Source organism: Amblyomma americanum, chromosome 1, assembly GCF_052857255.1.
Source record: "Amblyomma americanum isolate KBUSLIRL-KWMA chromosome 1, ASM5285725v1, whole genome shotgun sequence".
In the NCBI taxonomy this organism is placed as follows: Eukaryota; Metazoa; Arthropoda; class Arachnida; order Ixodida; family Ixodidae; genus Amblyomma; species Amblyomma americanum.
Window position 1 is genome coordinate 550,354,584 of NC_135497.1, and position 13,338 is coordinate 550,367,921.

The following is a 13,338-nucleotide window of genomic DNA, read 5'->3' on the forward strand; positions in this document are numbered from 1 at the left end:
TACGAGCAAAAGCTTTAAAATTCCAAGAAATATACAGTCGACTTGAATACGAGCATCATCAGGTCACGCTATAATCCAGCAACTTGGGTATCGCATGAGTATCCTTCACGGAAGCCTTATGTTAAGTTCTTCTGAATAGTTATTTGCCTGCAAATGAGTCACATGTTCAAGCAGTTACAGCTTTGCATGTTAATGAAAGAGGTCGATAACTGAGTGGTGATGAATGATCGCCAGATTTGAAAATTGACACTACCTTATCTATCCGTCAGTTACGTGGGATTAAGCCAGATGACTTGACTGCAAAAAAGAGCGGGCAAGATGCCATCAATACCTTCAGATCAATTACTAAACAGTTTGTTGTTGAAGATACATAGAAAGAAATTGTGGACATAAGCATTTTTGAGCGGGAAACCACTAAAGAATGGCATTTTTTCATGTAATTTAAGATTTTTCTACATCAATCAGTATATCCGCAGATTCCCCGACTGTAGTCGTATTTTTTTTTCTATTCACGCTTTCGCGATCTTCAAAAGCCTTCCCCATTTGTTTTTGTATGGCCATCTTAACTGTTCGATGCGATCATTGAAAAAACTTTAAAGTAAACACTTTGCTGCATATCAGAATAATGTGCCATTACGTTCAGTATTTCCGTGACAGTGTCGTGGAATTTTTCAAATTTCAAAATTTTCCCCGCAAAAGCTGGACATGAAAGGTGATGAGACGTGGATGTGGTTTTAAAGCTCCCCAGTAAAGATGATGCCGGCCTCGATAATAATTATGTTACACACTGAGGTACTAGCATAGCTGATACTAATGGAGGCTGAAAAATCCTCCTCACGGGTAAAGGATCACATGAACGCGTTATTGAGAAATTGGGTGCATTCAGCCACAGGTACAAATTTCCGCTAGCATTAGTATGAGTCACATCTGATTGGTTAAAGGGGTTGATTGTCCACAAAAAAAATTCAAGGGTTACTGGCTAACATTGATTGGAAGTAGTGGGCGAAGAAGAGGCGATGAATATGATTTCAGCTCAGTTTGACATCCATTATCGCATGATTTGCACCGATACCAGGAATCGGAATGCCTGTTCTTGTCTGCCTGTCTGTAGAGTCGCTTTCTCCTATCATTAAGACGGCGATTGTGGCTAATAAACAAAGGCGCAGTATTCGTTCGTGGTATTGTTACAACCCTGCTGGGGAACGTTGTTTGACCCCTCGTTAACCCCACGAAAAGAAAAAAAAGATGTCTCGGGGAAACTGCCTGTGGAATTTTTCCCACGCACGCTCCCCTTGTGTCTCTCCACGAGACGCGACCCACGTTGGACCAGAGAACTAATGGATGCGGGAAAAGGGCATTCCCGAAACTACCGTGACTGACTGCTTCGGACGAAGTAGCAGCAAACCTCCGTATCCTCCTCGCCCATTCCCACGGGGCTCTGCGGGCTATGTGCGGGCAATCTTCCCTTCTGTGAATTGTGTGGTGAAAGCGGCGGAACCTAAGTGCATTTAACGAGCTTCCTGGGTAAGAACGATCGCTCTGGGCCTTGGAGACAAGACTCATCCAGTCGTTCGACGCAATGAACATTTAGTTCTTAACTGTTTGCTCTTTCTGTTTCCTTCTAAATTATGTAATCAATCTTCTGGAAATGTGCCAGTAAACCCGTTTGTTTTTCGTTTTCCCAAGCTTCAAGTTCCATATTTCTTCAACCCGAAGGCTCGGACACGCTACCCAATGGAGCCCGGGTTCGAGTGAACCCCTGCTCTACGACAACTGGTGGCAGAGGTGGGATACGAAGCCTTGGCGCCTTAACAAATGGTAGCAACGGTGGGATCGGAACCTGCAAGCGGAAACAACAGTCGGCCAGGAGAGAGCAGCTGTCTCGGGACATGACCGCATGTGTGGGTGAGTGCTTGGCTTTCCTCTGATATGGGCCAGATTCTAAAAGAGGGTTAAAATTTAGAACTGGTAGAGAGCTGTGCTTAAATCTTAAAGGTTTTGTATTTTCGGATAGTTGTTTTGAAAATAGCGTAGACTCAGAACTATCATGGACCTACATAATCTGCACAAGCCGAACCTGTTGCTGTTGTGTGAGGAATTGGGAATCGATACAGAGTGTGGCGCGAAAACCCGTGATCATTCAAGCAATCACTTATTTGGGGCAGACGATGAGGAGCTCAGTGAGGCGTGGAGCTTCCTAGGACAAAAAAAGGAAGAGCAGCTCAGATAGCAGAAAAGGCGTGAGCGTGAAAATGAGAATGAAGCAAAAAAATTGTAGCGGGGTTAGAACTCCGTAAGCTAGAAGTGGAGTTGAGCAAGAGGCCGGGAAATTGTCCCCAGCAAGTGGTACCTCTTCTCAACAAGGAGGCAGAGTTCAAAATGTCTAGGCACATGCAGCCATATGTGGTATAAGGGGGTATCAGTCTGTACATAGCAAGTTTTGAACGAACATGCGGCAAACTATCCTGCAGTCGAGACACTTAATTGGTCCCAGAGGCTACTGACGGTTCTGCCCTGCGAGGCAGCGGAGGTTGTCGCCCGGCTCAGCAAGGAGGACGCAGACAACTACGAGAATGTCAAGGCTTGCCTTCTAAGGAAATACAGACTTAGTGCCGAGGCGTTCAGGCAGCGATTTCGGGGAGCTAATAAGTCGAGGAACGAGAGCTATCCCGATTTTTTGTACAAGTTGCAAGTGAACTTGATCGAATGGTTAAAAAGCACAGAGTCCTATAGCGACCGGTACGCTGTAGTGGACAGGATTTCGTTGAAGCAGTTCTACAACTGCTTCCCTGAAGAGGAAAAAAAATTGGATACAGGATCGGGACAACGTGAAGTCTGCGACAAAGGTGGCCTAACTCATTGAAGAGTACGCTTCGCGCCGGCAGTTTAGCAAAAACACTAGACTTGACAGGCCCCGTAATTTCGGTACAAGTTGGAAATATCGTGACGAGAGGCACTTTGGGAGCTCTACGGTCGAGAAAGACGAAAAAAAGGTTTCTTCCGATAGACTTCAATGAAAGGAAGACACTGAGAATAGTGCAAATGTGGTGAAGCGCATAAAGAAATAGCCGCGTTTGAGGCTAGGAGGCCGCTCACATGCTACAGATGCAATGAGCCGGGTCACATAGCAGTGAACTGCCAAAAAAAAAGCTTGCGTTCTCGTGTGTCAGTAACTGCGATCAGAACACGAAGCTGTTGGAAACTCACATGTATGACCTGGTAGAGAACGGGAAGCAATGCACAGTGCTGCGCGACTCAGCCGCAACGATGGATGTTGTCCATCCGTCCTATGTGTCGGCGTCCATTTACACAGGCCAATGTGCATGGATCCGACAGGTGGTGGAGCATCAAAGCGTGTGCTTGCCTATAGCGACAGTGGTAATCTAGGGCCTTTTCGGAACGCTTACAACCGAAGCAGCACTGTCAGCAAAGGTACCTAAATACTATCGGATGTGTTCTCCAACAAATCGGATATGTTACTACGAGCGAAGGGGATCCTTTTTGGAGACAGAGTTGTGCAGGCCTTGACCGGTTCGAAGGCGCGATAACTTGCAAAACAGCTTGCTCATGAGAATTCCACTGCGGAGAAAACAGTCATTAAACTTGGGGCAGAGATGAATGAACAAGGATTAGAAAATCGCGCTAACGAGGCACGTGAGACCGGTTAGCCTAGCAGTAAGCATGACGAACTGCGGAACGAAGGAATCCTAGAGAGTGGTTATTTGCCGCCAGTGTCAAGCAGTTTCACGACGCTGCTGAGTGCGAATCAAGAAGAGCAAGAAGAACAAATGACCCAATGATACAGGAGATCAGAAAGCTCCAAAGAAAAAGTAAGAAAAAAAAACGAGAATATTGCTTTCCAGATGAGAGGGGGTGTGCTTTATCGCTTATACAAGGATAAGTGTGGAGTGGAGCGAGACCAATTAGCCAATCCCCAGAAGTACCGACAAGACTTACTGCGACTTTCCCATGGCAATTCGTGGTCATGCCACCTGGGAATAAAAAAAAACAAAGCAGAGACTTTTACAAGAATACTATTGGCCTGGATGTTTTAAGGACATGGAGCGTTTTGTAAGGTCGTGCGACACACGTCAGTGGGTCGGAAAGGCGCGAGATAAGTGGAAAGCGCCGATGGTTTTAATTCCGGTCATTACTGAGCCGTTTCACCGGTTGGTGATAGATGTAGTTGAGTAAGGGGCCGAGGATCTAAACGGCGGAGTGTTGCAGCCAGGAGTGCACGCTCACGCAGAAACTGAGGGCAGTTACAAAGGTGTTCTATAGTCTTGTAGCACCCACAGATCTCACACGCAGGAGAGTCTGCCATTGCGATTAAGTGGGAGTAGGCATTTGTGAACGCCACTCCCATCCGCAGGCGACACAACAGCGTAGCATCGCAGCAGGAGAGGCCAGACGGAGGACTGAGTTGGAGGAAGGGGTCTAGGCGGTGCAAACGGCATGTGGAGTTGCTAGTAGATGATCATGACGCTAAAAGCTCTCTTCGGCCAAGTATTCGCAGATGTCTTGCTGGGTCGGCTCTTGTAACTGGTATCTGAACAACGTTGGCACTGCCGTGAGCCGCTCGAGCTGCAGCGTCAGCTGCGTCGTTTCCAACAATGTCAGAGTGTCCCGGTATCCACTGGAAGACGATGTTATGACCCTCTTCCTGCACCTGGTGTTGGATATGTCTTAATTCAGCTACGAGTTGATCGTGATAGCCATCGCATAAAGCAGAATTAAGCCACTGTAAGGCTGCTTTTGAGTCACAGATCACAGCCCATTTGTAGCGTGTTTGTGTACCGATGTACTTAACGGCCCCACGAAGAGCGGCCAATTCTGACCCGGTGGAGGTTGTCCGATGCGAAGTTTGCTGGATAATACTGGTCTGTCTCGCAGGAATGACCACGGCGTAAGTTGAACGTGTACCTGAGACCGAACCATCTGTATACACATGAGTGCGGTCACTATATGCGGGGTGGAGTAGGCAGTGTCAACTGTTTAATGGCTGGTGTCGATAAGTTCGATTTTTTCGTTTTGCCCGGAATTGTAAGGCGCACTCATGGCTCCCGCAGACACCACAGCGCAGAGGAAAGCCGGGCTGCTCTCATGGCTCCCGCAGACACCACAGCGCAGAGGAAAGCCGGGCTGCCGGGTAAACTATGATGGGATGGACGACTGGTGGGCTGCTATAACCTTTGAAAACGTTGCGTGTGGTCTTTGATTCACCACTGACACAAGGTGGTGCTGCGGAATCCTTGTTAGATGCGTATGTGGATCCGCAGGGTGTCAAGGGTTATATACGTCGAGAGTGGGCGATTGCAATGGTAGCAACTGCTGATGCGCTGCGAGGGAGACCCAGGCATGTGCGATGTGCCTGACCTTGTATAGCTTGCAGGGCACGCAAATTCGTCTTGCATGTGCTTGAAAGCACTGGTGCAGTATACCGCAAATTTCCCAAAAAGAGTGCTCTGTAGAGTTGCAGCATTGATAGAATCGACAATCCCCATGATTTTCCGCCAATAAATCTGAACATGTGTGTGATAGAGAATAGTTTTTTCTTTACAATGCTACAATGCGGGCTCCATGATAAATTCCGATCTATAACAATTCGTAAAAAACGATGAGATGCACGACAGGCAATGACATGGCCGTCAATAGTTATCGGATAACGAGTCACCCTTTTGCGCCTGAATGCCACTATAGCGCACTTCTCGGCTGACACACTCAGACCTTGTTCTCGGAGATAGAAGGAAGTTATGGTTGCTGCCCTCTGAAGTCTTTCTCGCACCTGGAGACGCTTCACAGAGGAGGTCCAGATGCAGATGTCATCGGCATACTGACACGTGTACTTATCTTTATCGGGGACCACATTTCGCCGCCTAACAAGTGTTATCGCACAGCCCGGGACGCGCCTGCATCTATCCGAAGTTTCTGGCAAGTCATCAATGCTTCTATTCGCTGTCTCTTGTAGCCGAACCTTATGTTATCTGATTTCATCGCCTGACGCGAATGGTGTAGAACTTTGTGGAAGGTCCCAACGATTAGTCTGGAACATTCGACGACTGATATATACAGCCGACGCACTTGACCCGTGGATCAAATTTTCCGCGATCGCCGACCGTGTTCGCCGCTACCGTTGTGCTGTAAGTGTAGCCCCTTTTTTGTGGGCACAGGTTCGCCCAATAAAAGTTAGTTTTGTCTTTCACAGTAGTGGTACAGTGTTCAACGTCACCACCACGTGACATCTGGTAGAGGTGCTTCTTTTTTTTTCTTCATGTACCGGACGCCCCCGACAAGCCGTGATCCAAGCCCGGACCGTGGGATCCAAGCCCGGACAGAGAACACCAACGTAGTCCCGGATAATCGAGCAAGCCGCCGTCTTCAACAGCTGCCCCCGGAGCACGGACTTTGTGGCTGAGAAGATTGTGGCTGAGGCAACCTCAATGGCAGCCCCGGTGTCCCCCATCGTGCTGCAGCAGCCCAGGCAACCACCGACGTTCCGCGGTTCCACATTTGAGGACCCGGAAAGCTGGCTGGAAACGTTTGAGAGGGTCGCTACGTTTAACAGCTGGGCAAGCGACGATAAGCTGCGACATGTCTATTTCGCAATGGAGGACGCCGCCAGGACATGGTTCGAGAATCGAGAAGCCACCTTGACGACGTGGAACCTGTTCCGAAGCAGCTTCATGCAAACATTTACAAGCGTACTGCGAAAAGAGCGAGTCCAAGCTCTACTGGAGACCAGAGCGCAGCTGCCGAATGAGGCGATCGCAATCTTCACTGAGGAAATGAGCCGTCTGTTCCGCCACGCCGACCCGGAAATGTCCGAAGAGAAGAAACTCCGCCTACTGATGCGTGGTGTAAAGGAGGAACTTTTCTGCGCAATGATACGAAGCCCACCGACGACCGTAGAAGAGTTCCTTCGCGAGGCCACCAGCATTGAGAAGACACTCGAAATGCGGAACCGACCATTCAACCGCCGCGCGAACTCGACAAACTACGCCGGAGTTCAGTTACTGGCCACCGACGACCTGCGCGAGACCATCAGGGCAGTCGTACGAGAGGAGCTTCAAAGAATCTTCCCTTCATCGCAACCTCAAGTGGCCTCAGTCGCCGAAATTGTCAAAGAAGTCCAGCGATCACTGGGAGTTCCCGAGGTACAACCACAATCATCGCAGCCCCATCCAGAAGCGATGACCTACGCCGCCGTTGCCCGCCGTCAAGGTCCCCCTCCACGACCGCGCCAGGACCCTGTAACGCCGCAATTCCGTCGACCACCGCCGCCGCCGCCAACACGCCCACCCGTCGACCGGTGCAGCTACCCGAGGAAGACCGACGTTTGGCGCGCTCCTGACCACCGCCCGCTCTGCTACCACTGCGGGGAAGCCGGCCATGTGTACCGCCGATGCCCATACCGCGACCTGGGATTACGAGGGTTCGCCGTGGACGCACCGCGCCCTCGGGTAGGCGAACGCCCTCGTGACATCGCCGACTACCTCGCCGCTACTCGGTGGAGCCCTCGACGGCCGTCCCGGTCGCCGTCACCAGGCCGCTACCTCTCGCCGCCGTGCCGTCCATACACTGGCCCAGCACGGGGCCGCTCTGCGAGCCCATATCCGGAAAACTAAAAGCAGCAACCGATGGAGGTGCGGTTGCGGTTCGTCGAACTCACGAAGATCCTCCGCCGCCGACGAAGACGACGCAGAGACCATCTCGACGACATAATAACGACATGCCGCTGTCCCGACGAAGTCAGGAAGCCAAGACTACACCGACGAAAGACGACTTGACGACGCGACGTTCCAACTTCAGTTCCACACGACGCAACCGTGATCCGGCGCCAAGACCTAACTGGAACGCCAGACAAAGAACCACCGACCTCGACGTGCTTCTCGACGGCCACGCAGTTACCGCCTTAGTGGATACAGGGGCTGGTTACTCCGTAATGAGTGGACACATCGCCACCCAGTTGAAGAAAGTTAAGACCGCATGGGAAGGCCCTCAAATTGAGGCCGCTGGAGGACACCTCATCACGCCGACTGAAATCTGCACGGCAAGAATAATCATTCAGGACCGCACTTACCCTGCCACCTTCGTTATCCTCCAACAGTGTTCACGAGACGTCATTCTCGGTATGGACTTCCTGAACCAACACGGCGCAATCATCGACCTGAAGTCGAAGTCAATAACGCTGTCGGAAGATAAACCGATACCGCCGGATAGCCCTCGTAGTCACCACGCCTTGAGTGTGCTCGAAGATCAAGTGAGCATCCCGCCTCGCTCCAGCATTATTATTTCGGTCGGCACCGAAATACCCGCTGACGTAGAAGGTGCCATCGAAGGCGACCAACGTCTAATGCTAGACCGTGAAATTTTCGTCGCAAGAGGGATCGCTCGACTGCATGGAGGGAAAACTGAAGTGTTGCTGACAAACTTCAGCCAGGAGCTCAAGCACATCAACAAGGGCACGACGATCGCGTACATCGAGGAAATTCTAGAAACCAGTAATGCGTTTGTCCTCTCGAATTCCACCGCATCTACCCCGACGACCATGGTTCCCGAACCAGACTACAACATTAATCCAAGTCTCCCCGTGATTAAGCAACAGCAGCTCAGAAGTCTGCTCCGACGATACAAAGGCTGCTTTTCGACGTCATCGAGGATTCGACAAACACCAGTCACCAAACATCGCATAATCACCGAGGAGTGCGCTCGACCACTCCGCCAGAGCCCTTACCAAATTTCGCCGCGAGAACGTGAAGCTATAAGAGAACAAGTCGATGAAATGCTGTGCGACGATATCATCCAGTCGTCGAAAAGCCCGTGGGCATCCCCTGTTGTCTTGGTGAAGAAGGACGGAACCCTACGTTTCTGCGTCGATTATCGTCGTCTGAACAAGATCACGAAGAAGGGCGTATACACCCTGCCACGGATAGACGACGCATTGGATCGGCTCTGCAACGCAAAATACTTCTCGTCGATGGACCTCAAGTCTGGCTATTTTCAAATAGAAGTCGACGAAAAAGATGGCGAAAAGACCGCCTTCATCACCCCAGACGGCCTCTACGAGTTAAAGGTTATGCCATTTCGACTGTGCTTGGTGCCTGCAACGTTCCAGCGCGTGATGGGCACGGTTTTAGCAGGATTGAAGTGGCAGACCTGTCTCGTTTACTTGGATGACGTCGTCTTCGCCGCAAATTTCGACGATCACCTTAGGCGACTTGCAACAGTACTAGAAGCCATCAAGTCATCAGGGCTCACTCTGAAGCCAGAAAAGTGCCGCTTCGGTTACGATGAGCTTCTCTTCCTGGGCCACATCATCAGCAAGTCTGGAATCCGCCCTGACAGCTGCCATCGCACAGTTCCCGCAGCCCATCGACAAGAAGGCAGTGCGTAGATTCCTTGGCATGTGTGCCTACTACAGGCGATTTGTCAAGGACTTTTCCCGCATCGCTGAGCCGCTGACACAGCTATCAAATGTGACGTCGAGTTCAAGTGGGAAACGCCGCAGGCCGACGCATTTCAAGAACACAAACGATGCATGCAGTCGCCGCCCGTACTTGCGCACTTCGACGAGCACGCCGATACCGAAATCCGCACTGACGCCAGTAGCCTAGGCTTCGGTGCCGTCCTAGTCCAGAGAAAAAATGGGCATGAACACGTGATAGCATACGCTAGCTGGTCGTTATCAAAAGCGGAGGGCAATTATTCTACAACCGAAAAGGAATGCCTCGCCATCGTTTGGGCCACAGCGAAATTTCGCCCTTACCTATATGGCAGGCCATTCAAAGTGGTCAGCGACCATCATGCATTGTGTAGCTTAAAGGACACTTCAGGACGGCTGGCACGGTGGAGCCCCAGACTACAAGAATACATCACTGTAACCTACAAGTCCGGAAGAAAATGGTCAGATGTCGATTGCCTATCACGCGCCCCCGTTGACCCGCCGCCGCAAGATGACGAGGATGACGACGCCTGCCTTGGAATAATAAGCGCGGAATACTTCGCCGAACAGCAACGAGGAGACCCGGAGCTAAAAGCCCTAGTCGATTATTTTGAAGGGCACACCGACGTTGTCTCTAGGGCATTTAAGCGTGGATTGTCTTCGTTCATGCTTCAAAACAACTTACTCGTGAAGAACTTCTCACCAGTCCGCGCCAACTACCTTCTTGTTGTTCCGTCGGCGCTGCGTCCAGAAGTACTGCACGCCCTACATGACGATCCGACCGCTGGGCACCTCGGTTTCTCCCGGACGCTATCAAAGATACAAGAAAGATGTTACTGGCCGCACCTAACCGCCGATGTCGCCCGTTACGTCAAGACATGCCGAGACTGTCAGCGACGCAAGACACTACCGACAAGGCCAGCGGGATTTCTACAGCCGATCAAGCCTCCTTACCGACCATTTCAGCAGATCGGGATGGACTTGTTGGGACCGTTTCCGACATCAACTTCCGGAAATAAGTGGATCGTCGTGGCGACGGACTATCTCACCCGCTTCGCTGTAACTAAAGCTCTGCCGAAAGGCAGCGCAGCCGAAGTGGCGAAATATTTCGTCGAGAACTGCCTGCTGCGACATGGTGCTCCAGAAGTCCTCATCACCGACAGAGGAACGGCTTTTACAGCAGAGCTCACGCAAGCCATTCTGCAATACAGCCAGGCAAGTCACAGGAGGACAACTGCCCACCATCCGCAGACGAATGGTCTCACGGAGCGCCTGAACAAGACCCTCGCCGACATGCTAGCAATGTACTACGTCGACGTCGAGCACAAGACATGGGATGCCGTCCTGCAGTACGTAACATTCGCTTACAACACGGCGGTGCAAGAAACAACACAGATCACGCCATTTAAGATGGTTTACGGCAGGAACCAGACGGCGACGCTCGACGCCATGCTGCCGCACGTCACTGACGAGGAAAATCTTGACGTCGCTACCTATCTCCAGCGCGCCGAAGAAGCTCGACAGCTCGCCCGCCTACGGATCAAGAACCAGCAGCGTACCGACAGCCGACACTACAACCTGCGACGACGCTTCTTCGAGTACCAGCCCGGCGACCGTGCTTGGGTATGGACCCCGATACGCCGACGAGAACTGAGTGAGAAACTATTGCGACGCTATTTCGGACCTTACAAGGTAGTTGTGTTCCTTTTACCCCTTTCTCTTCCTTGATGTCAGCCCGAAGGGGAAAGGTAGAAGTTGTTGGATGCCGACGCCTTGAGGTTCTACACTTGCTCAGTCACATTACTCGTGGAACTTCAGGAAGTAAACTGTTTAATCACACATAAAATAGTCAAGACAGAACGGAAGGTACAACAACGAGAACAACTATGTACATAGTGATCGATCCGCAGAGTGACCAGACGAAATCAACCCCCGGTCCCACCAAAACGTCTTCTTTTAATCCCTAAGTCCCCGCCCTCAGTGGGGACACCAACCAATTAGGTCAAAACACAAGCACGCATCCAATCAAGGACCGGGGAAAGGAAAACACATCCAATAAAACACATGGGAGAGGAAAACACATTGAAAAAGAGACAGAGGAGCGTAAAACACGCCCAATCAAAGATTGGGGAGAGGGGACAGGTCACTGTCACGAATACTAACAATTCCCCTCTCGGATCACTCCATCCTCCCCCGCAGGGCGGCATGATTACTCGCTTAAAGAGCATGCGAGGGCCGCACAGATTGTCGAAAGCCGTGCCACTTAAGACGCCGCCGCTCCCCAATTCTTCCTGATGCCTCACGTGCACAGGAAGTGCCTGGCAGTCATATGGAGCTGATAAGCGCTCACAGTGAACATGAGGAACGCGTCTTCAAAATTGCCTCCCAGCCACACACTGAACGACCGCCGCCCGGGTAATGGCCTTGGGCAGCGTCGCCGCGGTAGGGATGAAAGGCGACGCGCCTTCGTTGCTGCTTCTCGGAGCGGGCTGCGAACAATGGGGCCCGGCCAAGCTGGGTCGTCTGCGCACCCCGAACTCCCCTCCGTCGCCGTCCGCTTGACTCGTTAGTTCCATGTGGAGTCAAAAGGAAATGGATCACAGCGTACGCACTCTTGTCCACATACAGGCGGCGTTCCGTACGTGATTACTTGAGGCTCCGGATGTGTCCAAGCCAGCCGCGCACGACAAAGGTCATTCGACGTATTGGCTCACTGGACTATAAGGTCGTGCCAGACGGCATTTCGCATTCACAGCGGCGCCGCGCACGATCTGAAGTGGTCCACGTGGGGCGCCTTAAACCCTTTTACGGACGCTGACGAACTTCCTTATTTTTGATGTTTTCTTTGCTACGAGTGCTTTTCTTTATTTCGTTTCTTTGCAGCATCGGGTCGATGCATTTCAAGAGGGGGGTAATGTCATTATCTCAATCGGGCGACCACGTTTCGCCGCCTAACAAGTGTTATCGCACAGCGCGGGACGCGCCTGCATCTATCCGAAGTTTCTGGCAAGTCATCGATGCTTCTATTCGCTGTCTGTTGTAGCCGAACCTTATGTTATCTGATTTCATCGCCTGACGCGAATGGTGTAGAACTTTGTGGAAGGCATGCGGGTCCCAACGATTAGTATGGAACATTCGACGACTGATTTATAACAGCCGACGCACTTGACCCGCGGATCAGATTTTCGACGATCGCCGACCGTGTTCGCCGCTGCCGTTGTGCTGTTAGTGTAGCCTCTTTTTGTGGGCACAGGTTCGCCCAATAAAAGTTAGTTTTGTTTTTCACAGTATTGCTACTGTGTTCTTCAACATCACCAACACCTGACAATACATAGAGATATGGACGTTATTAGGTAGGTACTCCTGGAATCTTATAAGTGTTAGATTAAACAAAGTAGGACTGAGCACTCCGCTCTGGGACACGCCCCGGTACTTGTAATGCACGGGTGTGGAGCCATCTTCACACATAATAAAAATGTCCTTTTAGTCAGATAGGTTTGGATCCACCTATACATCCGTTCACCAATTCCAACAGCCTCTAGCGCATCAAGGATGGCCTCATGTGTCACGTTATTGTATGCACCTTTGATATCAAGAAAAAGTGCCGCGCACATGCGCTTGTGGCGTTTCTGTTGCTGTACTGTGGAAACGAGATCAATGACATTGTCTATAGAGGAGCTACCCCGTCGGAAACCCGCCATGGCATTAGGATACACGTTATTGTGCTCAAGGTACCACTCAAGACGCGCCAGAAGGATTCTTTCCATGACTTTTCCCACACATCTGGCCAAAGCTTTTGGCCTGTATGATGGCAGGTCGAGCAGGGATTTCCCTGGTTTTAGTAATGGTATCATGAGACTGGATTTCCACTGGGGAGGGACAACTCCGTCTTGCCA

At 51.0% G+C, this 13,338-nt stretch overlaps 1 protein-coding gene across 1 annotated transcript in view; it reads left to right on the forward strand.

The window, feature by feature from the left end:
- Positions 1-7,625, forward strand: part of LOC144129631 (uncharacterized) — a 29,488-nt gene extending 21,863 nt beyond the window's left edge. The window contains exon 3 of the mRNA XM_077663752.1: positions 6,386-7,625. Within this exon, the coding sequence (XP_077519878.1) occupies positions 6,386-7,625 (1,240 nt within the window). The remainder of the gene's footprint in view (positions 1-6,385) is intronic.
- The last annotated feature ends 5,713 nt before the right edge of the window (positions 7,626-13,338 follow it).